Source organism: Fomitiporia mediterranea, assembly GCF_000271605.1.
Source record: "Fomitiporia mediterranea MF3/22 unplaced genomic scaffold FOMMEscaffold_9, whole genome shotgun sequence".
NCBI lineage: Eukaryota > Fungi > Basidiomycota > Agaricomycetes > Hymenochaetales > Hymenochaetaceae > Fomitiporia > Fomitiporia mediterranea.
In genome coordinates, this window is record NW_006760394.1 from 1942002 (window position 1) to 1968805 (window position 26804).

General features: G+C 46.2%; 6 protein-coding genes across 6 annotated transcripts; 3 read left to right on the forward strand and 3 right to left on the reverse strand.

Moving 5' to 3' along the window:
- Window positions 1–311: 311 nt before the first annotated feature.
- On the reverse strand, window positions 312–2523 carry FOMMEDRAFT_112116 (uncharacterized protein; the record flags this gene model as incomplete). The annotated part of the gene is made up of 4 exons (XM_007269281.1): window positions 312–1107; window positions 1190–1523; window positions 1600–1992; window positions 2312–2523. 4 exons carry the CDS (start codon window positions 2521–2523, stop codon window positions 634–636), a joined length of 1413 nt encoding a protein of 470 aa, XP_007269343.1. The 3' UTR covers window positions 312–633.
- A 2316-nt stretch (window positions 2524–4839) lies between these two features.
- Window positions 4840–6446, forward strand: FOMMEDRAFT_30565 (uncharacterized protein; the record flags this gene model as incomplete). Its single annotated transcript, XM_007269282.1, has 2 exons — window positions 4840–6198; window positions 6231–6446. The coding sequence occupies 2 exons, from the start codon at window positions 4840–4842 to the stop codon at window positions 6444–6446; spliced, it is 1575 nt and encodes a 524-aa protein (XP_007269344.1).
- A 417-nt stretch (window positions 6447–6863) lies between these two features.
- FOMMEDRAFT_159313 (uncharacterized protein) lies at window positions 6864–7597 on the reverse strand (the record flags this gene model as incomplete). The annotated part of the gene is made up of 5 exons (XM_007269283.1): window positions 6864–6913; window positions 6963–7138; window positions 7224–7364; window positions 7411–7492; window positions 7555–7597. The coding sequence occupies 5 exons, from the start codon at window positions 7595–7597 to the stop codon at window positions 6864–6866; spliced, it is 492 nt and encodes a 163-aa protein (XP_007269345.1).
- Window positions 7598–11137: 3540 nt separating this feature from the next.
- On the reverse strand, window positions 11138–12983 carry FOMMEDRAFT_91184 (putative member of glycoside hydrolase family GH16; the record flags this gene model as incomplete). The annotated part of the gene is made up of 6 exons (XM_007269284.1): window positions 11138–11168; window positions 11225–11306; window positions 11373–11465; window positions 11521–11684; window positions 11745–12308; window positions 12733–12983. 6 exons carry the CDS (start codon window positions 12981–12983, stop codon window positions 11138–11140), a joined length of 1185 nt encoding a protein of 394 aa, XP_007269346.1.
- A 2875-nt stretch (window positions 12984–15858) lies between these two features.
- Window positions 15859–16661, forward strand: FOMMEDRAFT_159315 (uncharacterized protein; the record flags this gene model as incomplete). Its single annotated transcript, XM_007269285.1, has 5 exons — window positions 15859–15987; window positions 16142–16281; window positions 16333–16357; window positions 16420–16436; window positions 16490–16661. 5 exons carry the CDS (start codon window positions 15859–15861, stop codon window positions 16659–16661), a joined length of 483 nt encoding a protein of 160 aa, XP_007269347.1.
- A 4931-nt stretch (window positions 16662–21592) lies between these two features.
- Window positions 21593–25216, forward strand: FOMMEDRAFT_112123 (uncharacterized protein). Its single transcript, XM_007269286.1, has 5 exons — window positions 21593–22192; window positions 22260–22368; window positions 22430–23160; window positions 23210–24541; window positions 24606–25216. The coding sequence occupies exons 1-5, from the start codon at window positions 21945–21947 to the stop codon at window positions 24940–24942; spliced, it is 2757 nt and encodes a 918-aa protein (XP_007269348.1). The 5' UTR covers window positions 21593–21944; the 3' UTR covers window positions 24943–25216.
- Window positions 25217–26804: the final 1588 nt, after the last annotated feature.

The window sequence follows — 26804 nt, forward strand, 5'->3', positions numbered from 1 at the left end:
GGATGAAGGAATAGTCCAGATTTAGTTCTGTTCAGTTGCTTGACGCGTCGACGCGTTTCCCGCACGTGCAAGTTCTTCACTCAATTCTGCGCAATTCTCTAGACTGGAGACCATATTTTATTTTATTTTTTCGTCTCAGAATTGAAACAATGGAGCTTGTATTCTCTAGTATTGGCTATCCCTCCCTAAGCTATCACCACAGCTTCTTAGCCTCTGCTTTGGCACTTGATCCTTGCTAATGGATGATGTACGCTTTCGGTTTATCCAAGCAGTGGGCGAAAAATAAACAATTAAGTATACAACAGGCCATGGAATAATCGTATACAGACGTGTGTAGAACAAAGTCAACAAACGTAGACAGAATAGGAATAAACGAAGAAATCCTGGGAGAAAAGTCCGCCGAAACACAGATATCAGAATATTGGAAATAGACAAGATTTTGTTAATGGAAGAGATATAAAGTATGGATGTATCTCTAGAACCATCAGTGTCAGATACGTCAGTCTGTTCCTTTATGTTAGGTTATGGTATAAGTATGACAATTCAACCATGAAAAAAAAATCCCTGGCAAGGACCGTCAATTATAGCTCAAGCCCAAGCTCACAAACCTCTCCCCAAAGCTCACAGCACGCATCACCACCGACTCGTCAAAGCACCAACAACCACCCCCATCCCCACAAGGGCCAAAACTCCCTGTGGCATACCTCTACAGTGAATTGCAGCATTCGCACCGACGGCACCATTCTCCACCCAATCTCTCCAAGCAGCATACATCATCACCACAAACGCCTGTCCCTCTGGACTGTCCTTCCCCTCTTGCCCGAAGGAATGTGGGTTCACGACCGGTGTGAGCCAGCCGTCTGACGTGAAATGCGTCATGTTCGCCAAAGACGACGAATCATTTGAAGAGGAGGGTGAAGGTGAAGGAGGAGAGGAAGAGTTGAAAGACCAAAGCTGTTTACGAACGAATTCCGCGTCGGGGAGGTGTTTATGTGTGTTTGTAAGTAAAGCATGTCGGTAGACTGTTGATGCGAGTAGGACTGCGGAGCTTGCGTCGACGAATGTGGAGTTGTCGTTTACGTAGTTGTGGAACATCCCGTCGTCGCGCTATAGAACACGTCAACCATAACAAAATAACTCAGTTTTGCACACGGGACAAAACACGACGATAATAAAGGAAGAAGCTTACAATATGCGCATACATCCCATCATGTATCTCATTCACCCAATTCCTCAAATCCTTCGTCTCACTCTTCAAAGCATTCCTATACTGACTATTTTGAATCGTCCCAAGTACGCGAAGCATGCCCGCGGCAGCCCATCCATTCCCTGTACTCCAAAACCCTTCATCCTGAAAATCGGATCCCATGACAACATGTCTCCATAAACTTCCGTTGTGTGAGTCTCGTAAGTATTTTCGATATAGAGAAATTTGGTTGTAGGCTTCGGAGACCATGGACCGGTTTTGTGTCATTACGCCGTAGTATGCGAGGAAGGGTGGGACCATGTAAACGAAGTCGGACCTGCAATACATTCAGGAGAGACATTTAATCAAATTAAACCATAATTTCCTTAATAAATAATGGAAACGAAACGCACCAGAGCTGTACTTGTGAAACTCGATGACTAATTGCACCGTCCTCCGTCTTTGGCACCGCACTCGACCACAGGTAATTCGTCTGGTCGACAGCAGCTTGTCCGTAATTAATACTCCCATTATTCTTCCCCGTCCAATTTGCAACAAGCGCTGCAACGCCGTTGCTAGCTGGATCCGCTGCGCTGCCGTCTCCTGGGAAGAACGACTGTGGACTGGAAAGGTTCGACGCAGAGGCAGTAGTGGTTTTGTTTTCGATGACGGCTGCGATGATATTGAGGACAGTAGATAGTGAGTCAGGTGCTGAACTGGGTGGAGGAACCGAAGTGTCGTTGAGTACGGAGAATGTTGGTGTGTTAAGTTCGATGAGTGCTTGTTGGCGAGTGCCGAGTTCCCAACTAGGAATATAGAGTCAGAAATTATTTTTGCGAGGTTTGGGGGAAAAGTGCAAATAAATGGGAAATAATGACGTCGGTGAGAGCATGACTGCAAGCGTTTCCGTGCAAATCGGGACCACAGAAGCGCACGCAGATCCCGACGCCTAGAGGCCCAGCCCTGAAGCGGAAGCGCTATTCCTTCTTTATCCGCCCACAGTGCGGGCGATCCCGACGCATAGACGCACAATAATACGACACACAAAGTATACAAACGAAATGGAAAGGCACATGTAAAATCGAATAATTTAAAAAAAAAGTATTATGATGATATTCCTCTCACCTTTCCTTCGCTCCATCTGCGAGTCGCTGTACAACAGTTGCGATCTGCGCATCTGTGAGATTATGCTGAGCCGCTTGTGCCCGTACGCCAGGGAGCGCAGCAAGGGCGACGGTAAACAGCGTCACTACGAACGAGGACAGCGTGTTCAGTGGAGTGGGCAGCGCCGGCCGCCGGCGTCGCCGAGCTCGTGTTTTTGAATGTTGCGTCAGCATGTCGTTCGGCATGTGTATATATGCACTTGGGCGGTCGTCTATGTCTCTACAACGAACACACAACCTCTATGGTCGGAGTGTACAGTGAGGACGGAGGAGAATGGCCGGGGAATGGGGCGTGAGCAGGAAGGGGAGCTGAAAATTGATATAAATAATTTGTGTGCCGCTGCCGCCATGGTGCTGGTTGGGATTTGAATATATATGAAATCTGGACTGGCGATGGCTTGTGTCTTTTCTTAGCACTCATCACACTCTATTCTGCTTACATACACATGGGCATGGATCTGCAATACGTCAGGCGCCAACATCTTGTCCCGCTTGTCCCTGCAGAGTAAATTATGCGAACGTGCCTTGCTCGTCATCGCACTTTGCTTTCTCCATTTTCGTCAGTTTTTGCCTCCACAGACGATTTTGCTACATTTTAAGTGGCGCACTTTCAAGGATTTTTCCATCCGGGTCAGCCAAAAGTAATGCCGGCACGAACACCAGCTCAGGACTCTTCACACGCTCGGTACAATTAATCAATCAATCACGCCTCTTATACTTTTTGCTCCTCGCTGAAGATCCAAACGGGTCTAGAAGATCCATAATAAGTCCTATAAATAGTACAATATCCCCTTCTGGTGTATGAATCATGATCCCGCCCTAACCTGTTCGTTGTATACCTGTCCTAATCTACAATGCATGGACCGGACTGGAGGCACTTTTGATGCTGTGGTGAGTTGGCACAGAGGCCTAGTCCCCAATGGGTACGATTTTCCCGAGCTATCTGTGCGCTTCCCGTCCTTTGGCACAAAGTTCGGGGATATTTAAAGTAGCGCTGGAATGAAACATTAGCACGAAATGCGTGCTACTATATTGACTCCACTATTGACTTTACACTTCTCTATTTGCACTATATTGCTTATATTATCCAGACTGAAAAGAGATCACCTCGCCTCCGAGAAATCTCGTACTAATAAAATAAATAATAACAGGGCTGTCATCCCTAGTGCATTCATAGAGGTTTACAGCTTATAGTTTATGAGATACAAATGAACGATGGCGATATTATGACTTCATTTTTTTAGGACATGTGCGTGTCGTGTCGCACACACACACAAGTTGCGGAGTGCAGTCACTGAGTCAGAGGATGGAAAGAATCTAAGATGTGATGATGTCATTCGAAACGTTATTACACCCGTTTGCATAAATAATGAGACTTTTTGATTTTGAGCGACGTGATGTAATGTAAGAAATCACATGATTTTTTAGACTTAGAGGAAATTTGCAGGCACAAATTAGCGAATGAGACGTGTTGTGCCAGTGTCTATGCATATATTTTGAGCTGCTACAATTGTGGGTAACTGCTGCATCAGTAGAGACCTCAAAATCTGCTGTCTAAGACTGTATGACCTTGATATTTTAAGCTTGGACAACATTCTAATCTGTGTGAGATTATCTCAGGCTACTTTTTTTGCATTTGCAAACTCTGGGAAGAAACCAGCAATGTCATTCGCTGGGCGCCCAACAACTGCTCATTGTGCTCAGCCTCGGAAACTCAATAGAATAGCAATAGACAGGTTAAAAAGTTAGGGACAGGTAGCAGGAGGTAGACTGTATGCACAGACGCTGGCACGACGCTCATTCACTCTGTCTCAATGATCATGCTCGCTATTATTTTCTAAGTTCAAAAAATCATGGTATGGTATGGTATGGTATATTTCCTGGTATAGGTCCCTAAAAAGAAACACCAGGGCTGCTGGTCTATTGTACAAATACAGGGTAATTTATCTTGTGATTTCTTACTTTTCTTCACTTTGCTCAAAATCAAAAAGTCTCATTATATTTGCAAACGGCTGTAAAACGTATCACGTGAAATAACGACTATCGGCATCGCGCTGGTTTTGGTTTTTTCCTACTTATTAGTCAATGCTGCTTTCACCGTAGTAAGTTATACAGTAACTTACATCTTTACCTGGTCCTACAGCTTGTCCAGACTCTGCCTCTTCTGCTTTGGCATATTTCTCTTAACCACGGTCAACGTTTCTATCTGGTAGCCCTTGTCTGATAGGTACCATGCTGAGAAAGTTTTTTCACGGAGGATATTGCCGATGGCCCACAGTGCGTGGTCTGCGACCACCACATTGCAGACTTTCTCGTGCATCTCAATAATTTATATGTTGGGCCATCTCAACAAGAGTGTTGTATGTGGTCGGAAGGCCACCATACGGTAGCAATAAATAGCAGTATGTGAAGCTCTGGTCTGGACAACTTGCTCACTATCAACGGACCCCTGCACTACCCTACGCGCTCAAATCATCTTTCCTTCTTCAGATGTCTCATCCTCCTGATTCTCAGTCAGTTAACGCTGAAGTGGTCACTCAAGAGCAACCGAGTGAACCATCTGTGAAAAACAATAAAAACAATGATACTCTACCTTTCGATATCCTCTGCGAGATTCTCGCTCAAGCAGGACAGATGTCATGGAGGGAATCACCACTTTGGGGGACCGAACGGTTGGAATCCTTTGACGAGAGCTTGACGCCGTCGTATTTTGAGGAAACTATTCACGATTCTTGTTTGTCGCGTGTTGAACCCATGCTAGTGCCGATACGCCTTTCGCAAGTTTGCCGGAGCTGGAACTACGCAGCAATAGCATGTCCAGCTGTATGGGCGAACATCGACGTCCCCTTTGGAGGTAGGGAGGACAAGAAACGAGCTGAATGGTACATAAAAGCCGTCGATAATTGTATCCAGAGGTCCAAAGCTGCTCCACTTAGTTTATCGTTTAGTTGCGCTTGCTATCACGAGACACGGGGTGCCAAACCGATTCGTGACGCTGTGGAGCGCGTTCTGAAGAAGTTACTTAATCATCAGCATCGGTGGAGACAAGCTTATTTCACTTTCGGTGAATGGAAAGCTAGCAGTGCAACAACAATCGAGCTTCTTGACGTACCTCTTTTGGAAACGTTCTCCATTTGTTGGAGAGCATCTCTTCCGAGCGCAAGACAAATATATATTGATACTTCGCATTCTCCAAAGCTGAGATCTCTGCACATCGGTGGCCTTCCTCATATTGAAACTAGCGACGGGAATTTATCCAGCGTGACGGAGTTGACATACCCCGAGGATTCTGGATACCAACACGGGAGAGTTCCTCTCCTCGAAATTATCCAACAGGTGCCGAATTTGGAATCTCTGACGTTCTTGTTCTTTCAAGGGCTAGAAGGGCATGAAAATCTGCAGTACCCTCCGACATCATTATATAAACTCCACACTCTTGAATTTGACACCTCTAAGTCTTCTGCATTTATCATCAGTAAACTAATCTTACCAACACTGCAGCGCTTAATTTGTCACCAGGACAAATACAGTGCACACATTCAGAGCTGGAGGTCTTTAAACACGTTTCGGCAGCCCCTCCCTTCTGTCGAATACCTGGATGTCATTGGTTTCGAGATTGTCGACTACAACCTCGCTCCGTTTATTGAACTCCTTCCCAATCTGAAATCTCTTCGCATGATAGGCATACATACATCCACCTGCATAGGCATTTCGCCGGATTTCTTCGACGTGCTGTCCATGACGAGACATCCAGAAGTTATTTCCCGCCTCGGAATGTCAGCTCAATTCTGTGTCCCAATCTCACGGAACTTTGTCTCAAAAATCATTACTATATGTGGGATGCAGAATGTGCTGTTAACTCGTTATACAATATGCTTGAGGTGCGCTGCAAAGCACTCGACCTAGTAGCTTCTGTCGCATGCTGTATCAACGATGACGATGCTCATGTAATAGACCAGCATTTCTATGTCCCTTTCGCTGGCATTGATCGCAAAGAGGTGCTCGAGACATTCAAGCGCGCGTCCCAGTTGCTCATTCGATTCATGAAGCGTAGTGAATTTGCTTTTGACCCTATTCAGATTGCCGCTGAAGCTTAGCTTTCTCCCTGTGCAAATCATTAGTCTGTGACAAATACTATAGTTAAAATGAACCAATTCATATGCAAGTGGATCAATGTCGGACCGCTACGTGTGCAATAAATATACCCCACCCGAACTTTGTGACAACTATGCGTCAAACCTTTCTCTTGACACGCCTTGTCTTGTACATCATCTGCCACTCTCAAGATTGAAACTACATTGCACAACATATCACGAACGAATAACTGAACAAGACATCAGAAAATGCGAACTAATTAGCAAGACAAGAGAATAAGCACGCAGCGTCGTCGCAGCTTAGAATATTGGAAACATAATTGTATATGAAAGCAACTAATATAGTATCGGTGGGAATCGGTTGAAACTACTAGTGCTTGCGCAATATCTATCTCTAGACTAATAGACATCCGAGGTTCCTCAAGCACTCATCATCCCTTCGTCATTTGAATTCGCATTAGCTGGTGCACCTGAGTCAAATCAGCTGGGTCTACACCATAAAGGCATAAGCAGACATACCTTCTGCGAATTCTATGTCACTAACAGACCTCGATCGGTAATTGGTTCCTTCGTTTACCCCTCTCTCTCCTGCCTTCTTTAGATTGATCAGGAGGTGGCTCCCGAGGACACAGAGAAGGGTTGGACTTCCAGCCGCACCAAGGAGGTTTGAAACTAGAGGATTGGAGATTGATAACCTGTTATCCAATATCTTCATTATGCAACAGAAAATTACACTATAACAACTTGAGTTGGATAATCGTGCATAACTTCTGTACTTACAAGCCGTAGTATAAAAGTTGGTCCATGATGAGAACTCCGACAAGGTGGGACCCCTTGAAACCAGACTCCATTTTCCAGTATTCTGCTGCCTTGAACACGGCTAAACAAAGTAAAATCATCCCATATGTCAGAGGGCCAGACCTGCATTACATAAGAGAAAGTACAACAGTGTAAGCATGAAACTCACCAGGAGACAGTAGACAGTATCTGTGGAGTCTCTTTGCTAAACTCGCAAATTTCGAACCCCTGTGCAAGGCTGCCAACAGTCACTAAAGTACATTATATCTGAGTTTACTCTGTAATTAAGGCAAAGTTTAATAGACAAGCTTACTGTCATCATATAGAATTACATAAATAAGAATGCCGAGACCCATGCTTGATTCTATTGCAAGAAGTAGTTTGAAGCAGATCGAAAGTCTTCTGTCTGGAAGAATTAGGTTGAGTTGCAAGTCTTAGACACTATCTATAAAAGTAATGAGCCTACTCTGTTGGTAAAGTGCCAATACACGAATTTGAAGAATGTCTGTAGAGCAGTAATATAAATACAGTATATTCTGTAAACGTTGGAAGCAATACTTGCAGTCGATCAGAACAATTGTGAACAAGCCTGGCAGGTAGGTTAAGTATGATGAATAATATAAAGGGAAGATAGCTTACTGCACAAGTCAATTGCCCAAAATGTTGCCCGGCCTAATAGCTAACTCAATAAGGACGAATAGTCAGAGGAGAAAACGTACAGCTGTAAGCGATACAAATTCGGGTTCAAATTTAGTGTATGCCAGTGATAATTAAATTTGCTCTCTACCTCAAAAGATTTTGTTTGAAACCATCGACTAGAGGACAATACCAATGCCAATTATTCTCACAAGTTCATAGATAACAAAAATATCTGCTTACTGAATATCAAACAAATTGCTCCGAGGAGTCCAACACATTGGTTCTGAGCCTTGGGGTTAGAATGAGCCAGCTGCAGCATGGATTGCTGGATCTCACTGCAAAATAAATCAGGCTAATAGGATTGCACGGCTTCGGCTTTTGTCACAATCTGTTAGCCACTGGCATGGACAATTCAGTATGGAGCTCACCCAAAAATATCTCATCTGTAGAGACTTAGACTCAGCAAGTACTGTAGAAATAGTAATATGATAGGAATACCTCTTTATCCAACATCGTCACTTAAATCGTGCTTTCTGTCAGTGAAATTCTTTCAAGAAATTATAGTACTCACAAGTATGGTAGACTAAGATAGTCAACATTGCCACGTCGAAATATTTTGCAGTGATATTCTCAGAGAGAAGCATTTGTGCCAGGATCGGATCGATGCCATCAGGTTCAGATCGGGCTAAGATTGAGTAAGTACGCCTGTAGTCGAGAATCTGGTTTGCCATTGAAGAAGAGAGTACAAGAGAGTGCAGGACAAGGTAAAGGATACACCCCGGACCAGCCGTCTTCTTATAAGATCCGTGCATGAAAGATGATGCGAACGGGATTTATGCTTCGTCTGAGATACAGGATAGATGCTGTCCATTCACAGTATGGATCTACAGGATCAAGCACCCGAGCTGGAAGACAATCAAGCATTCTTGATGTAACCTACCGAAGAAACAAACGGAAATGATCGTTGCACCTCGTGGGGCTGAGTAACAATGACATCCATGTGTTGCACTCAGGTGATCACTGGAAACTCTTTCCACCGTGATTGCAACTTCTGAGGCATTGCAAAGTACAGGGCGAACTCAATAGTTGGACTTACTATGTAGAGCAGATCACACTGCATATCAAGTATCAAGGATACACCGGGCGACCTCTTGTGGGATCTGTATCAAGTTCTTGTATTGTTGCAGTTTTTAGTCTAGTTATTGGCCACTCATGGGTCATCAGATTGAAAAAATGCGTCAAGATCTCTGTTGAGTTGTAGAATGCCACATTGTCTGTATAACACTGTACATATTCCATTTCAGTACACAACATTGCATTCCCATTGCCCAGTGAGATAAGAATAGGATGAAGATCATTTTATGTGTCCACTTGACAGGAAGACGTGTCAACATTGTGAGCAGAGTATGTTTGGTGCTTGAATTTACTGTGTGGTATAGCACTTACTGAATAAATAAAAGCATACTAATATCCTGGTGAAATCACTACAGACCAACAGGAACAGATATTATAGGTATGAATTCTTGCACTCTGAAGCCAACATAGTTTGCAGGTACAGACCTAGCAAAAAGGCTTGTTGGCCCTCCCAAAAGGGTAAGTGATTAGAACATGATTTGTATAGACCTTTTTGGAAGGAGATTTTTTGTCAAACCCTGCAGCTTGATCCTTTTATCTAGAATCTAATAAACAGTTGCAGCTTTACCTAGTCCAACATCTCATTCAACCCCGGGTCTCCTATGGTTTGGAATTTTTTTTATCTGTTTAATTTTCCATTTCCTAACTGTTGGCCAAGAGGCACTGTGTTCAGGTGACAATTGCAAAGTATATGCCCATTAGTCTAGACACAGCAGATATATAAGATATAGTACACAAACATATTTGTCCTATATTCTAAATCATATTCTTATTGTCTAATCAGAGGCCTGCTTCAGAATATTGTTTAACATATAATGTGAATATGTTTGTTTATTATATTCTAATATGTCTGCTATGAGAGTGAATAGACTGTAACCACTACACTGCAGACTTTCTTGTGCATCTCCATAGTTTACAAGTCTTTCCATTCTGACAATAATGTTTTATGTGGTCTGAAAGCTGTCATGTAAGAGTATTAAATACAGAATGTAAAGTTGAGGTCTACACAACTTGCTAACCCCAGACTGTAGTGAATCCCTACACCACCTTACATACTTGGCTTGTCTATCCTTCTTCACTACCTTGTTTCCTTGATTCTCAGTCAACTAACAGTCAAGTAGTTACTCCTCAAGAGCATGGACTAATATCATGGAGGGATCTGCTGTAGTGGGAATCCATTAATGAATCTATACTGTGTGAGGAGCCTATACTGCCAGCCTTGCTAGTGCTAATGCACCTTTCAAGGAAATCTTGTAATCAAATACCCACCAAGGCTTAACATTTCTCCCTGTTCATACTAGTCCACACAAATACTACAATTAGCATAAACAAATGGAAATCCAAGGTGAATTATCATTTTTATGTTTGTAATAGCTTCTGTAATAAGTACTCCTTGTCAAAATTCTGTGCAGCCCTGTATCGAATATCCGCCAGATGCACGAACATAGGCCCATCATATCAGCTTGCACATCTCCATAATACACGGTTCTTTCTATTTCAATAAGAGCGTTGTGTGTTGGCCGAAAATGTATGACTATAATAGCAGTCAATAGTGGCTCAGCACTTGAATACTGTACAGTCTTATACAAAAACAAATTGTCCGTGTACGATGCAAAACTCTTCGACTCGAGAGTAAAGGCATGCATCTCACGGGCCATTGCTGTACTCGGAGGAATAAGCACAAACTGTACATGCCTTTCCCTAAGAGCATGGATGGATTATTGTCATCGATGAAATGTTTAAGCGTAATGTATTCCTATCATATCAATCGTCTATAGAAGAATCTAAACCCTTTTACAAAAGAATACGAACTATTAAGGCACAAGAAGTCATAAAGAAACACGGCAGAGACCGATGGGGGGGAAGCTGAATAGGAATAAGCAACGCTTCAAAGTCCAAGATGCATGCAAGAGTGATTAGATTACACAGAAAGCGAATGATCAGTATGAAATCGAGAGCTAGGGCGCAGACGTGGAAGAATAATAATGAAAGTAGGAGTGGGAATAGTGATGTGCATGTGTACTAGGCAATTAGGAAGTCATATATGTTTGAGTGCTTCAGAGCATAGATTTCGCAAAGAGTGACGATAAAGATGAATGGCAATAAGAAACCGAAAGGAATGTTTAACAGAGCTGCCACATCTTGACATAGTCACTATAACGCAAATCAGTCAGATGATTGGTAGTAGGATGAGGACCGAAATAACTTACATAGCCATACCACGCTCCTTGACATCCTTTGGCCACGTAGAGTACCATTGACTCTGAGCGTGAGCAAAGTCGTACATCGCAGCTACACGACAGGAAAACAGAAGACATGAGGTCCCTTGGAAGGGAAAATAAGACGCTTGGTACGTACTCTCAGATTGGTCAAGCCATGGCTTGTTTCCTACGTTGTCGGGGAACCAACCGTTCGTTCCGCCGACAGCAACGTTCAGGATCAGATAGAAGGCTAAAAGAGCGTAATGTTAGTGACAGGCTATCTGTAAGGAAAGGGTGGAACGTACATTGATCGAATGGAGCAGAGAAGCTGTCTTCTCCCCAAGGGTTCGGAACAGGGATTTCCGAGGAGCCGTTAAAGACTGTGGCCGGGAACTTTCCTCGGTCGAAGAAAGGCTCTTTGAAAGAAAGGTCAAGCATAAATTGAAGCCGGGAGTCCACATATGAACGACTAGAAAAGTCAGTATCAGTATCCAGAATGCATTCTTAGGAAAGAGATGTGGCCACATACATGAACTTATTCGACCATTCGAGCGTGTACGTATGGAAGTCCTGGTTGTACGTCGATCGACGGGCCGACCAAAAGCCGTACGTCTTAAAGCCTTCATTGAGCCAAGTAAGTGGACCCCAATTCAGGCTGGCGCGGACCGTATCGACGCCCTGCGCGGGATAACTCCTGTCGTTACCGCGAGCCTCCATAATGTCGATTTCTCCAGAGAGCGGCCACGGACCATACGTGTTGTCGACGGGAAGCATCCAAAGAGCGGGCCACATCCAATCTCCCGTCGGTAACTTGGCGCGAATCTCGACTTTTCCGTACTGGATCGACGAGGTGTTGACCGTAGTGAGCCGTGCTGACTGGACAGGGTTGATGACAGTCTTCGTCGTTTGGTTGGAGACGGCGCCACAGGCAGACGCATTCAGCGAAGTACATCCGGTAATGTTGAAAGTCTTGCCGTTGAAGACTGCGTCTGGCCCAATGACATCAGAAGTGAGGGTGGGTACGATGTAGAGAATGCCATCCTGGACGAAAGAATTGTTCGGCGAGTTCGTCATCATCTCAAACTCTCCGTTCCTAAACGGTAAGTTAAGATTAGCTGGGTCTGGACCGAGTGAAGAGGAACCCGAAGACGAGAGATCAGCGACGACGAAACAGTACTCGACGGAAACACGTCGATCATTGTCCGCGTCAAAAGCCTAAAATGTAAATCGAAAATGCGGTGGTTTCCGATCAACGCTTGGAGCGCGAGTATATGTGCTCCGCATAGAGAAACATAGAAAGGAGTGTATCATAGGAGGAAAAGGTGCTTAGAGCTGCCAACATCTCTACATCGGATGCCCGACGGGATGAGCAGGGCAGTTACAAAATGTTGACTAAGGCATGGGAATCGGCGGCGAGTCTCAACAGACTAGATTAAGCTCCGGACTTCCCGCCAACAAAAATAAAGAGTCCAAAATGGAAGCGCGTGACAAAGTGAAAATACAAAAGCATTACTCACCCGAAGCCATCCATTGCGACATCCCAGGACCACTTGCTTGTATCAATTTTGTCGCCATTGAAGTCGTCTTCGAATACAGGGCATAGGTTGCCCTTAAGAAGCTGGACGTCCTTTGCTCCAAACCAACAGCGTACGAAACTCGCAGCGATACCGAGCATCGAGATCACGAGTGTAAGCCAGTATGATACACGAGCGCGCACTTCCGGCTTCTTTAGCCAAGGCTTTTCGATTTCTGTACCGGGCTCCAGCATCTTGCATTCCATGCGCTTCGTTGGGTAAGCCTTGCGCTGGTCATGGACTTGGAAGACTGCTCCTAGGGCCGACTTTTCCGAAAGCGAGTGAGCCGATCCGGGCGGAGTTAGATGTGTAGAGGAGCCAAGGGTGCCGATCGTTCCAGCAGTGCCAGGTCGCTGTGATACCCGACGCTGCGCTCCCATAGAAACAGCAGACGGAGGCCGGGCCATTTTGGGAGGTGCAGCGAAAGATTCACGCTTGGTCGGAGCAACCGCACCAGAGCCGCTGGCAAAGTCTGCGCCGCCAGAAATGCGCGAGCCGCGACTGTGCGAGGGCAGAGGAGGAACAGGGGGAACTGGGTAGTTGGACAGTGTACCCGGTGCGGTACTGACGCGGCTCAAACTTGCGTTCTCGATAGATCCTGCCCAGTGTACACCTTGGCCATTTGCAAGCCCCGCGAAGCCGTATGCAGGACTCTGGATGGAGAGACGAGAAGCAGTTGCACCAGCGAGTTGCGCAAGGCTGAGGTTGTATGTTGAGCCAGGAGCCGAAGGTGCAGGACTATGTGCTGGAGTCATGAAGGGATCACGCGGTGTCGGCGGTGTAGTATCAATAATATCTTCAGTCTCTTCGCCTTCGACATTCTCGGGAATAACAAACTGAGCGGATGACGTTTGAGTATGCGTATGAGCTGCTACGGAGCGGACGCTAGCAGAGTGTCGAAGAGAGCCCTGCGGGATGGTGAAGAGCTCGTCGGAGCCTTTGTTCGGAGGCGCGATTGGAGAAGAGTCCGCACTACTGTTGGACATGATGAATAGTGGGGCACAGAACGAGCCAGAAGCAGGTGGAACAGATCAGTGAAGGGAGAGCGCGAACACGGAATGTCAGAGTAGCGGGTACAGCGGGGGTCAGTCTGCACACAGTGGAAATGTGAGGGATCTGCGTGCATAATATACTCATTTGAGGTTTGGAATTTCTATGGGAGACGGATACCACCAGAGCGGCAGTGCAAAATGAAAAGATCGGAGGGCGCACTTGCGCCGTACTATCCCTTCATCCGTGCTGGCTGTCCAGCGGACCGTTGTCCATTTCCGATTTGGACCTTTCTCTGAAAATACTTTTCTTCTCCCGTCTCCAGGCCCTGACTCGTTTCGTCTGAGACTTGCTTGCCGTCATCCTGACCTCGCAGGATGTGATCACCCGCAGTTATCGCAAATATGATGGGAAGATTTACTACACCATGAACCTTATTTTGTATTGTCGAACTGAGCTTCCGGACATGCTGATGGTGATCAGCCGGTTCACCGGACTTCCTCACTTCGACAGATTCCGTATCAGCTTCACCTAAAGGCACTGCTCGCAGGGACCCGAGTTCCAGACATGTGTTCTAGCATGCTATCGCCCGAAATGCGAGATTGTATGAATAAAAGGAGGTACGGTACGGCAAGTACGGAAGTCGCACGAACGTACGTGGGTTTTCCGTTTCTGCATATCTCAGCGCCATGAGCTCCTTTCTTCCTGAGGTCAGAAGAAAACAAGCGAAGGCGAAAACAGACCGCACCTATCTTGGTCAATTGAGTTCCAGTCTGAATCCCCTTGGCGTAATCAGCACCTCACGTTGCGCTGGCAGGATCAAATGCCAACGAAGGTGCCGCCGTCGATGCCAGACTTGAGACAAGTGAACAAGTTCGGAGGTAATGCGACTCGTTCACACATTGAATTAGTATAAGGAATCTTTTCGTCCTTTCTTTTCCGCGAGTGATTGACAGGTCGTTTAGAGGAGTTACTTGAATCATGATGGGGTGATCATTTGTAGAGAATTTTTTTCTCTCAGGGATCAGGAGTTGTTTCATTCGTCCAGAATCCCGAGCACGTTAGCCGACAGATCTCTTCCAGTAATCCATTTGTGGTATCCGAAGAAGTACGGCAAGAACGCGTTGAGGTGTTTTCATTCAGGAGATAGAGTCGTCGCAGTCTGCCTTGATGAACGTAACCGTGAAAAGGTCATTCATTGTGAGTAGGTCCCAAAAAGGCACCTTCCATATGCGGGAACCTGGTGGCGTTTGATAAATCCAGGGAGAGCGAATGAAAATACAAATTATTCGGAATAAAATTGCTGCCGGCCGATGTGCCGGATGAATATATCAGATACCTTTCGACTCCTCTTTATCGTAAATTAATTTGTCTGGTTGGTTATCTGTACGAAGAGTGTGCTCTAATTCCGTGTTCCTGTCATCCAGAATGAGGAATCAAAACGCCTCATCACTCCATGCATCACGTCATTTACAAACGCATGGCTCGCGTGGTTTAAGAGTCATTAGACATACCGCTACCGGTGTAAAGCAGGAACGATGATGATTTCAAACAAATTATGACCACGATTATGCCTCAATTTAGAAGCAAACAACACCTTAAGCCCATTCATACCACCGTCGATCACTGATAAAATGGCGGGTGATCTGAGCTTGAGAAATTAGCTAGTTCATATGCAAATTCATTGAGTCATATCGCGGGATTCAAGAACACGAGAACATGCGAACCAAGCTGATATTAAATCACGTAACGTGCAGTTGTGTACATACAGACACAGCACGGCGAAGGTAGCGAATAGTACGTACACCAGGCAAGTTCCGCTGTCTCGTTAGATGTCTAGCTCAGCTCCACATTTACTGCGGAACTGTGCTCCTGAATCTACTTTCGAGCCAGGACGACTGTGGACAGCTTTCGGAAAGCGCCGTGAAACAAAATGTGGTCGGAGATTGGACGCTTGGGACCTATGTAAGCGCTCTGGATGATCTGATGCGTTGATTTGCGTTTTTTGCCCCGGCACGCCACATTGTGCCGACAGGTTGAAGCTCATGCTCGTTCGTTCCTACAAGTGAGACAGGAAGAATGGCGAAAGCACCTGTGCCTGTACTCAATCTGCGGATTTGGAACCACCCCGAGAGGCTAGCGCCGCTGACGCGACGAGGAAGTGCAACGTGTCGAAGACGAACACCCACGTTAACGGAATTTGCTCACGTACATCGGAAATAGGCTCGCTCAGAATATACCATACTCTCATTCTCATTCTTCACGGTTCGGGCAGGTATCCCGTACCTTTATGTGTCGCCGCTGAATCCACGATCGCGGACAGCAGGCATCCTGCAAGCTCTCAATCTTCTTTATTCTTTAGAAGATTGTGCCTCCGGTGCACCGGATCCTGGACGCTTTAGTGTATCCATCGACATTTCTGCAAAGCGCAATCTTCTCGCTTCTTATCAATTTTGCGAAATCGAAAGTTTGCATTCCTTTGTCATCGGACATTCCTGACTGGTGGGTGGAAAAGATAAACATGTTAACTTGGTTTTCTATATTTTATGCAAGGTTTATCGGAACGTTTGAGAAACGGGTGAGTCCTGGGTGCGGCCGAATGCTAACGCCGCTGACGTCCGGACCACACCCTTCTTCCAGAGACCTGCGCTAGCCCAGTCGGGGAACGAAACACCCATCGCATTCTCTTGTGCTGAACGTCTACAAACAGGATGCACCGAGCTTCCCGCGGCCATCACCCCGATACTGCCAGCGCTAGCCAGGAACCCGCTCCTTGGCTGAGGCGGGAGTCGCCGCGACCACTTCTGTCCAGGCAACCTGGAGCGTTCTCGACGGCTTCAACGGCTGGAGCTTCGGGAACTCGCGGAGCGTTTCGCACATGATGGCCGGCCTGGCTTGGATAATATGTGTAGAAGCAGAGAAGGGGTGCTTGCCTCGACACTATACAGGCACGCGGCAACGATACACCCATTCCGATCAGTGCATCTAATAGTACCGCGGATCCAAGTTTAAGACGAAGCGTAGCTGGTGAGCAAATCCTAGCGCCACGACGATGAAAAGAACACCGGCCTGTTTTCGATTCGAATACGCGAAAAGATATTTTCAGTGAGTTATGAGAGAGCACTCAGCCCAACAATCTGAGATAAGGAAAAATATGTTATTCTTTGTTCCAAAGAAACCGAGTTTCGTTTCTCCGGACCGTCGCACAGTGCGGTCAATGATCGGACGATCCGTACTCATTGCAGCCGGCCGCCGCAATGGTATAACGCTTTGCAGCGTGGTTTTGAGGAGCCGCACATTCAATCAGGAGTACAAAGAAACCCTTCTTCCTCGCATGGACTCAGAGCGCGTGGAAGCAAATGTTCTTGATATCGACATTCATTTGAGATGAGGCAATCTAAAACCTCCTTCATTCTGAGCGAGTGATAGATAAGCCAATTGTGTTCTGAGAGACACTACCGAATTCCGATTTTGAGTGTTCACCGTGTCAAAGTGCGAATTGTGCTACCACTTCGAGTCGAATACAAATCAGAGAGAGCCTCGTACTAGGTATTTGATATACTGTATACGAAGACTCGATAAGAGGTTTAGATGTTAAAAAGCTGAGATGCTCATAACTTGTAAGTCCATGGCAGAGACTGAAATTTGATAGCAAGTTCACTGTGGCTATTGGTATGATACTACAATGCTGGATTCCAAGTAGGCGGAATTTCAATTTGATACTTTATGACTGAGTTTACTACATCATGAAATAAGACAAATCTGATACACGCACATGATGATGTTGAGCAGGAACGGAATGGAAGTACTTGTCTACCCTCGTGGCATGAGTGAAAATTCATATTCCGGATATTTTAATAGTCATGTTGCGACGATCTCGTAGGATCGTCGATATGACGGCATGCGACATGTCTGGGGAACACATGGAAGCTCTTGTTTCTGGAAAAGTAAGTAGCTACGTCATAAGTCAAAGCTTCCATGCATACATTCACAAATTACTCATTTCTATGCCATTCCAGTCTTGCCAAGACGCACGGAGAAACATGAAGCACAACAGGGCTTTCCATTGGACATTTCTGCATGACTCTTTTGCCGCTTAGCTAGATCAGGTTTTCGAGCGGAGATTGAACCTTGTCCAGGGAAAATGCAAACATAAAACCTTGTGCAGAATCCTTGGTTAGGCAAACTTACTCATTCACTACACTTTACACTGAATCTCTAACTTTGCGAAGAATTAAAAACAGAAGTAAAGGAAAGGGAAACCTTGATGGCCGTAAGTTTTCTCCTCTTGGCGCTTTGTTGCCGTGAGTTCTCTACTGCTACGCCTTCCCCCTTCTGCCTTCCCTCCGTTCAAGTATCGGGATCAGTTTTTGTGTGTGTATTCCTGTACTGTAGCAACGAACACCCATGTGGCCAGCCGAACGTGCCGCTCGCTACCTCCCCTCAGCATGCCGGTTCCGTAGAGACGATGATGGTGGACACTGAAGACATCAGAGAAGCATTGTGGAATCCTTGGTTGCGGCTTCATACCCTTCGGCGTGAATTCTGCTGTCTGTGGTGATTCCGCTTCAGGGTTGATTTGCACAGGCGAATGAAGGGTCGTCGGATTGAGCTGAACGGAGACGGAGAGAAGAGCCATTAGTAATTTTATGAAAGGAAGGTGTAATGATAATCAGATCGACTCTACCGAGTGACTACTATATGCGATCTGTTAAGTCATCAAAGGCGCATAATAATGAATCCAGCTTATCCGTATCTATCCAGCCGGATACCTTGAACATATGTATCAAAAACATGTGCAAAGATTCTATACGTATCAAAAACACGCACGCAGAATGCATCCAAATTTATGTATCTCTCACACAGAACTTGCTGTAAATTAATGTCCTATCTCTCTTCCCGCTCGTTTCGTTTCACCGCAAGTAGATCTTGCTTCTTTGTTAAGCGCTCCTCCCGTTTCATCGAATTTCTCATTACCATCTTCCATTACATTCACAGACTATTTCCTCCTCGGGATCGGCATTCGGTTGGGGGGAAGGATAAGAGTAACGTTATCACTCAGTCGGCACTCGGCCACACCACAAGCTTCTTGGAAGGAAGGCGGCGCGTCGATGAAGCTAAACAAAGGGGGCGATCAGGTACAGTTCGATGTACTGATAGTGATAGCAGTACAGAGACGGATTGAGCACCAGATGGAGGGTGTGTGAGGAGGTTTGTGTGTTCCTAGACTAGACTTGACTGGATTATTGAGACGGAGAGTTTTTACTGTAATTTTGTACGTATATTGATTTTAAAAAAGAATATGTATTGTACGCTTCCAGTCAAGGAGCTACCCAGTTAGGTTGATACCGGCCAGTAGACTATTGTAAGCCTGAGCTTCCATGGCGTTAGAGTTCCTTGAATGGAGATGAGCCAACTGATAAGTAAGATTGCGGTTTGGATCAAGATAGTCAGAACCCCTTGAGGTGATGATGAACATGAACGCAAGGCGAGGTGAGGGACAATCAGGCACATCTTCCACAACATCGGGGCTGACACGAGTTGACATCGGCGTTTGCGGTTGAAATAACTGAATAGCGCGTCTATGTCGCTTTAGCTTTGATCATATCATTCAGTCATGGCAATCCAATATTTTACAAACCGTTGACAGAACAGATCAGAGGTCTAGATCTACAAATTGTGGGATTAGAGAGACTCAAATAAGTTCCTACACACATGTGTTCATAGACTCGGACCCCGTCGTTCTTTCATTCGCCAGATAGGAGTGTCGTATGTATTCGTATTCAATGAAGTTAATGATGGGGGTGCAATGGGTTGATGATCGTGGCGGCGGCGACGCACAGTGTGAGGTGTACACTATCGATAAGAGCAGATTGAACGGACTGATGAAGGAGAGAGGTGAGACAAAGGGATACTATGTAGATTCGTAGATACCGTAATTGCAACACGAGGAGACAACTCAATTCCGAGTTGAGGTGATACTGAGCTTTTACCGAGTCGCCGTCGGTATCGGAAGAAAGAATCCAGATTTATTAGGACCTGAGATGTAGTAGGACATGCCGCCTATCGCATTTGTTCGCTAAATCGCGACACACAACAAGATAGGGACACTACAATCTAGGCGACCGGACTTTGATCCTTGATGCATACGGTATCGGTATCTCAGTATTTTACTTATCACGCTGAACACAAGAATCGTTACTCGTTATCCTTTTTTTTAAATTATACATCACGGTTCCGGCCCGTCGTTTTCCTCACGCATCCATCCGCTTCAGGTTTAGTGGGTCTGTCGGAAAAGAGGGAAACCCGTTGGGCTCGTAAGTTAGTTTACTATTCATTCCGCTTATCTTTGATGCTCTATTCGATTTTGAATTGGTTGAATTGAAATTGATTGGATAGGGGATTATTTTCTCTTGGTTTTTTATCCTTCCTCCGTCCCGCGATTTCAGGGCTATTCGCTAGAACGAGTGTGTTTTACTGCGTGGACATCGAATCGAGAGATGCTAGAGTCAGGGAGAAAACGCCTCTAGACGTATTATTTGCATTGCATAGGGGTGAGATGCTAGAGTCTGGGAAACGTTCTGAGTGCATTTGCATTACGTGTAAATTGTATTGAGTTTGGATTACGCGCTCTCAAATGTCTATTTCCCTCTTTAACCCTCCCGTTGAACGGGCACATTAAATCGGAAAGGACGACAAGGCTACGTACAAGAGCGGAGAGCTGGTGTCGCGGGTACCTTTCTTTCGCCCTCAATCAACCAACAACATCGAAACAACGGAGGCAGAGTTAAAGACAAAGTTGAGGCCGATCAGGAACGAGTGGTGTGGCCAGTCTGTCGATCGAGGTCCCGAGGTCCCAAGCGAGACGAATAGTTTTTGGCTTCCGCACCGAGTCGAGGGATGAGAGTGTATTGGATTAGAGAAGTCCGTTCTAGATTTACAGGGCGATGGCGATGATAGAAGGTAGAGTTAAGATGGCGCTAGCGAGGTGTGTGCAGGGCAGGTACAAGTTGTAGTACGCTAGCAACTCGAATGGCATAGTACAGTTACAGCATGATGGAATTGACCTGGAGTGTGGTGCTGATAGAGTGGATGGGCGGAATTGAGACGGCGTTGGACTGGAGTCGGCTCAACTCGATAGCGGTCCGTTGGTGTCGCCTTAATATCGTCGGACGTCGGACGGGTGCACTCATACTGTGGTGCTGTGAGCCTGTGGTGTCGAGAGTCTTCTACTTGAGACGATGCTGTACAGTGACACGTCTCACGTGAATGAATGTCGATCGCAGCCGATCAAACGCAAATCCAGCAGCGCTAGTGGTGCCGTACGATATATCCATTACCTAATAGCAATTAATTACTCCCGCGGGTGATAATTAAAGGCATAAGGAAGGCAGGACCCTACGCGGAAGGCGAAGGATCAAAGTCATTCAATGGGACCTCGCGGTAGAAGTGAGGAGAAGGAGGAGGGAGATGGCGGCGAAGAGAAGGCCCAAAATGTTACAAAAGGGAAGAAGGCAAGAAGGCACCCAGAGGGCTGGCCGGGGCGTTGACTCGCCGCTGAGATGGGGATTTGCTGGGAAGGTAAATTTCACGAGGACAAGAAAAGAAGGAGAGGGAGGGGGGGCAAGGAGCAGAGAGACGGCGGCGTGCCTTGGGTGTTGAGAGAAAGGGGAGTAATTGCGTTATTGCGTGGTGTGTGTGCCAAACGCGCCGAGAACGGAACTGCTGGAGTTGGACAGATGGCTTGGAGGGCTGTGCTGTGCTGTCCCATCTTTTTTCTTGCGTTTCTTCGTGCAGTTCCTTTCTGGGCCCCGAATGTGTGTGAGTGTGACAGATCACATCGGATGCTGTTATTTGGGTGGTTGTTTGTCGCGTTATCCGCGCGTGGAGTGCACGATCGACGGCCTGTTAAGTACTCCTCCCCCTGCCAAATGCAGTCCCCGACGAGTCCTCATCCTCCCCTGCCTCGCATCTCCCTCTCCCGCTCTCCCTCTCCCTGTTATCCGAATTCCCTCCCATCTTTCACTAGCGCGTTCTCATTGGCAACTCAGTTCTCGCACACTCCTGTGTTTCTCCGAGGTCTTGCCGCACACGCTAGTTTTCTCTGTACCCGCTTGTAGACTACTCTACTCTACTCTACTCTACTCTACTCTACTAGTGCAACCATGGACTACGACGCGTACGATGCAATCCTCCACCACGTCTTCAAACAGACTCAAGGAGATGCATGGTTCAAGCCTTCAGAGGAGAACGCCTCTGCTGGTGTCTGCCTCCGGGTCCAGCCAGGCCACTTCCGTGTCTTCCCATACGAGAACCATTTCCTTGCCCCCTTTGAGGCAGCCGTCCGTGTCCTCAACCCTGTCGTCGCCGTGAAAGTTCGCAGTGCATCTGTCCATGCTGCTCTCGCAACGACGTACGTCTTTTGATGCGCTGTATGCACCTCGAGTGTGATGAGACTGACAGTCCAACCATTATGATAGCTCCGAGGACGATGTTGCCCTCTATGTCGACCAGAACACGCGTATCCAGATCCTGGAGAGCATGAACCGCCTCCCTCGTGCCGACAAGGAACAGTGCGGTGCTTTCATCGTATGTGCCACACATTTCCATACCTTTTCGCGCGCATATACTCACATGCATCTTTTGAAAGCGTGACGAACGCGTGCTTGTCATCTGGTCCGACAACCTGGACAACATCATTCCCATTGTGCAGGACTTCGAAGACAAGCTCATTAAGCTCGTTTGGCGTGCTCGTCTTCCTCTCTCCTCGGCTGCTTCCGCTATAACTTCAGGTTCTCTCGGTACACACTCCACCTCCCCTTCACAGCAAAATCTTAATGAGAAGCCAAAGAGCGAGGCAGATTCGGAAGAGCAGAAACGCACTGAAGCAGAGAAGCGCGCCAAGGCCGCTGCCGAGGCGAAGAAAGGCTTCTCTTGGTTTGGTTGGCGTACTACCAAGGGCAAACACGGTTTGACAAGTGGTGATCGCACCGAAATGATCGATGTCGAAGCTGGTGGCGATACGCCCGACCCTCGACCAATCCGTCTCTTCTCTCCGGTCTATGGTGGACTGGGAGCTGCCATGTCCCTATTCTTTATCGGTTCGGGTGCCAATATCCTCGTTCAGGAATGGATGCTTGACGGCGACGCGACGCGCTTTGCACTCCTTGTGACAGGACCCTTCCTGTTCTGTGTTTCCCTGTTCTTCTCGGTGCAGGTTATCACGAATATCTCGTATTTGATTGGCCCGGTTGCACAGTTCCATGAGAACAGCAAATACTACAGTGCTATCGCACCAAAGCCAAACAAGCACGTCGACAACCATCTACCGCACATCACCATCCAGATGCCTGTCTACAAAGAATCGCTCAAGGAAACGATGTACGTGACTGTTCTCGTTGATGATTATGAATACTGATGATCTCCGTAGTACTCCGTCCGTAGAATCACTGAAAAAGGCCATGCAGACCTATGCACGGCAAGGAGGAACATCAAGTATCTTTGTCAACGATGACGGGATGCAGTTAATCAAGCCGGAAGAACGTGAGGTGCGCATGGAATTTTACGCAAACCACGGTATCGGATTTGTTGCTCGTCCAGGACATGATAGCGTGAACCCCGACGGGTTCAAGCGTGCCGGACGGTTCAAGAAAGCCAGTAACATGAATTACGGCCTGGCTCTATCGCTGAGAATGGAGTCGTGCATCAAGCGTTTGGAGGCAGAGCTTGAACAGCGCCGCATGGAGACTCGGGCTAGCAGAGCTGCCAGTCGGGAGGACTTGGCAACTTCAGATGGATACGACGACATCGATGAGGAAGACGATGAAGAGGAGAAACTCGAAGACCGCGCTTTGCAGATGGCGATCGAGGAGACATTCGCGGAATCCGGAAATAGGTTCAGACCATGGGCTTCGAATGCGCGCGCTTTGCGTATTGGCGAGATCATCCTTATCGTTGACTCTGATACCATCGTCCCCGAAGATTGTCTGCGCGATGCTGCTCGTGAGCTTGCAGAGTGTCCTGAAATTGCGATCATCCAGCACGAATCCGACGTTATGCAAGTCGCGCATCATTACTTCGAGAATGGAATCGCCCACTTCACCCGTCGTATTAACCGGTGTATCTCTATGGCATGTGCAAATGGCGAGGTTGCACCATTCGTCGGACACAACGCCTTCTTGCGCTGGTCTGCAATCCAGGACGCATCGTTCATCGACGAGGCTGACGGAAAGCGGAAGATCTGGTCCGAGTCTAACGTAAGCGAAGACTTCGACATGGCACTTCGTTTACAGCTCAAAGGGTACACGATCCGCTGGGCGAGCTACAGTAACGGTGGATTCAAGGAAGGTGTCAGTCTAACGTGCGACGATGAATTAAACAGGTGGCAAAAATACGCGTACGGATGTAACGAGCTCATCTTCAACCCGCTCATCCATTGGTGGCGCAAAGGTCCCATCACGAAACAGCTACACACCTTCATATGGAGTAACGCACCGATTCACTACAAAATCTCCATGTTAAGCTATATGTTCAGTTACTACGGTATTGCGGCGGCTATTACACTCTCCCTGATCAACTACCTCGTTCTCGGGTTTGCGTTGAACATCGATGGGTACTATATGCACAGTTTCGAGATTTGGCTGGCATGTACGGTTGTGTTCCCTGGAGCTGGAAATGTCGGCTTCACGTTGCTTGAGTATCGGCTTGGAACGAGGAGTTTGCTAGATGCGTTGATTGAGAACTTGACTTGGGTGCCGTTCTTGTGAGTAACAGTGTTCTACGACACGATCGCACGTGACCGATTACTAACTACTTTCCCTTTATAGCTTCTTTTTCTTCGGCGGTCTCTCCGTACATCTCTCCCAATCCGTCCTCGCCCATCTCTTCTCATACAACATCACCTGGGGAGCAACCAAGAAAGAAGTCGAGAGATCCAACTTCTTCCTCGAAGTACCCAAGATTCTAAGACGATTTTGGTTGAGTATCATTGTATGTGGGTTGATCACTGCTACGATGGTGATTTTGAGTACGAGTTTGGTTCCTGTTGAGTGGAGGATACCAGGTTTTGATTGGGCTGTAATTTTCCCGCTTGCGGTTACTGTTGGGTGTCATTTGTTGTATCCGATTATTTTGAATCCTTGGCTGATGATCTTTAGTTACTGAGAGTTACATCTCTCAGGTTTCTTTCTTTGCTTTACGTTTTTTTTTCGGGTTTGAGTGAAGTATCTATTGGGCTTTTCGAGTCTTGCTTCCCTCATGCACTGTGAAACAACAGTCTACTGTCTTTACTTCTTAACTTTTACCCCTCTCGGACTCTGCTCTCTCGCTCTTGCTAGGAAAATTTACCAGTCCATCCATCCATCCTCGCTCTTGGTTTAATGATTATATATACAAACACTGTTTCATGTCCTTGCTGAATTAGACTATATTACATACTCACATTTTACTTACATTTGCCTTGTTGAAGTGTTATAGTTTCGTTCCTTTTTGTTTTGTAGATATGTGTATGTATGAAATTTGCAATGATCTAAAAAATCGACTGAAAAACATTTGGGTGGGTTAGGATAGTTGTTCATATGGACGTTGAAATATTGAAAATAGCGTATAAATGGATTAAAATATTTAATGAACGAATAAGTAAATAGGCAAATAAATAATAATAATAAATAGAAATTATTGAAGCGAGTGATAACGTACGGTTCCTATTTAAAAGTGGGAAATACTACAGGAACAATTATAATCGCTTGTTAACTGCGTAGACAGTACAACTATCTGTTTACTGTTTTTCTGGTTGTTGGCCTGATGAAGCGAAGTGTGGATAATGAGTCAGAATATCTTTGAATACTTTGTGTCTAGACCAATACGTAAAACTGGGAAATACTCTGTACGTGTATTTGCATTCATGTAGTGCCAGGTATGATTGTTTGTCAGTGGTACGAGACTTGATTTCATGGTCGTTTGTTTAGTGAAATGAATTAAGGATAATGAGCCGGAAAATCTTTGAATGTGTAGAGTCTAGACTGACACGTAAAAATGATAGATGGAACTGAGAACCGAAGAGGACGAGTGAAATGAAGTGATTGCTACTCGATGATACTTGAAGATTGTTGACAATTAACCCGGCGGATGTGGACAAGGTACGCCAGTAGCACAGCATCACTGTCTTGATAGAGTGATAATGTACACGGATTAGTTGGTTTGAGTGAACGGAGATCGGAAGAAGAGCGTTGCACAAAAAGATAAATTTGAGATCTAGACAAGAAGATGAATAGGAGAAGATAAATATAGGTACGTGCAAAGTCCTTACTTTACCAAAGTATAACGGAGTTAGAGCTGAGGGTACGCGATATGAGCAATGTTCGGGTTGTTTGCAAGAAATACTTTGTCCCTGGTAGTTGGCCCGGCGTGGCGGAGGAACAGTCGGAGGTTCGGGTTCAGAAATATTGATGAAGCCCACGCGGATTAGACGAATACTCGCACATTACTACCATGCATACAAGGCGTTCATCGGAGAGAACGTTGCAATACTTTCCGTAAGAATTTTAGTTTCTATAAGAGCCGTGTTCACGTACCGTGGAAGTTGGAGAATAGGAACCATTTTTCACAGTATCACCATGTATGCAACGCGATGTTCGTCGGGAGGAAGTCGTGGTGCCTGCTACCAACCGCAATTCACGTACCGTGGAAGCTGAAGAATAGACGGAGGAGACAAGAAGGAGAGGGAGAAGAAGCAGGCGCGAGACAGTTACGCATTACCACCGTTACTGCCTTTAAGCACGTATAAGTGTACAGATACTTAGGTCTGAGGGAAAGAGTGGCAGAAAATGGAAATGATAACCTGAACGAAAATGACGACGGACGATACTTGCACTCTACCGCCACTTGCGACAAAATACCAATTGAACGCCCTAGAGAGTGGATCGAAGGGAGAAGAGAAGCTGGGGTAGTTCGGGCAAGACAAAATTAAACATTGATCAGCGGTTTTCATATCTAGCGTGGAGTGATAAGAAATAGAATAATCGGGA

What these genes read in the sequence shown, in the direction of transcription:
- FOMMEDRAFT_112123 (XM_007269286.1), top strand. Translation starts at nt 21,945, where the DNA reads ATGGACTACGACGCGTACGATGCAATCCTCCACCACGTCTTCAAACAG. An exon ending in CATGCTGCTCTCGCAACGAC is followed by an intron (nt 22,193 to 22,259) that starts GTACGTCTTTTG and finishes CCATTATGATAG; the next exon opens with CTCCGAGGACGATGTTGCCC. An exon ending in GAATCGCTCAAGGAAACGAT is followed by an intron (nt 23,161 to 23,209) that starts GTACGTGACTGT and finishes TGATCTCCGTAG; the next exon opens with TACTCCGTCCGTAGAATCAC.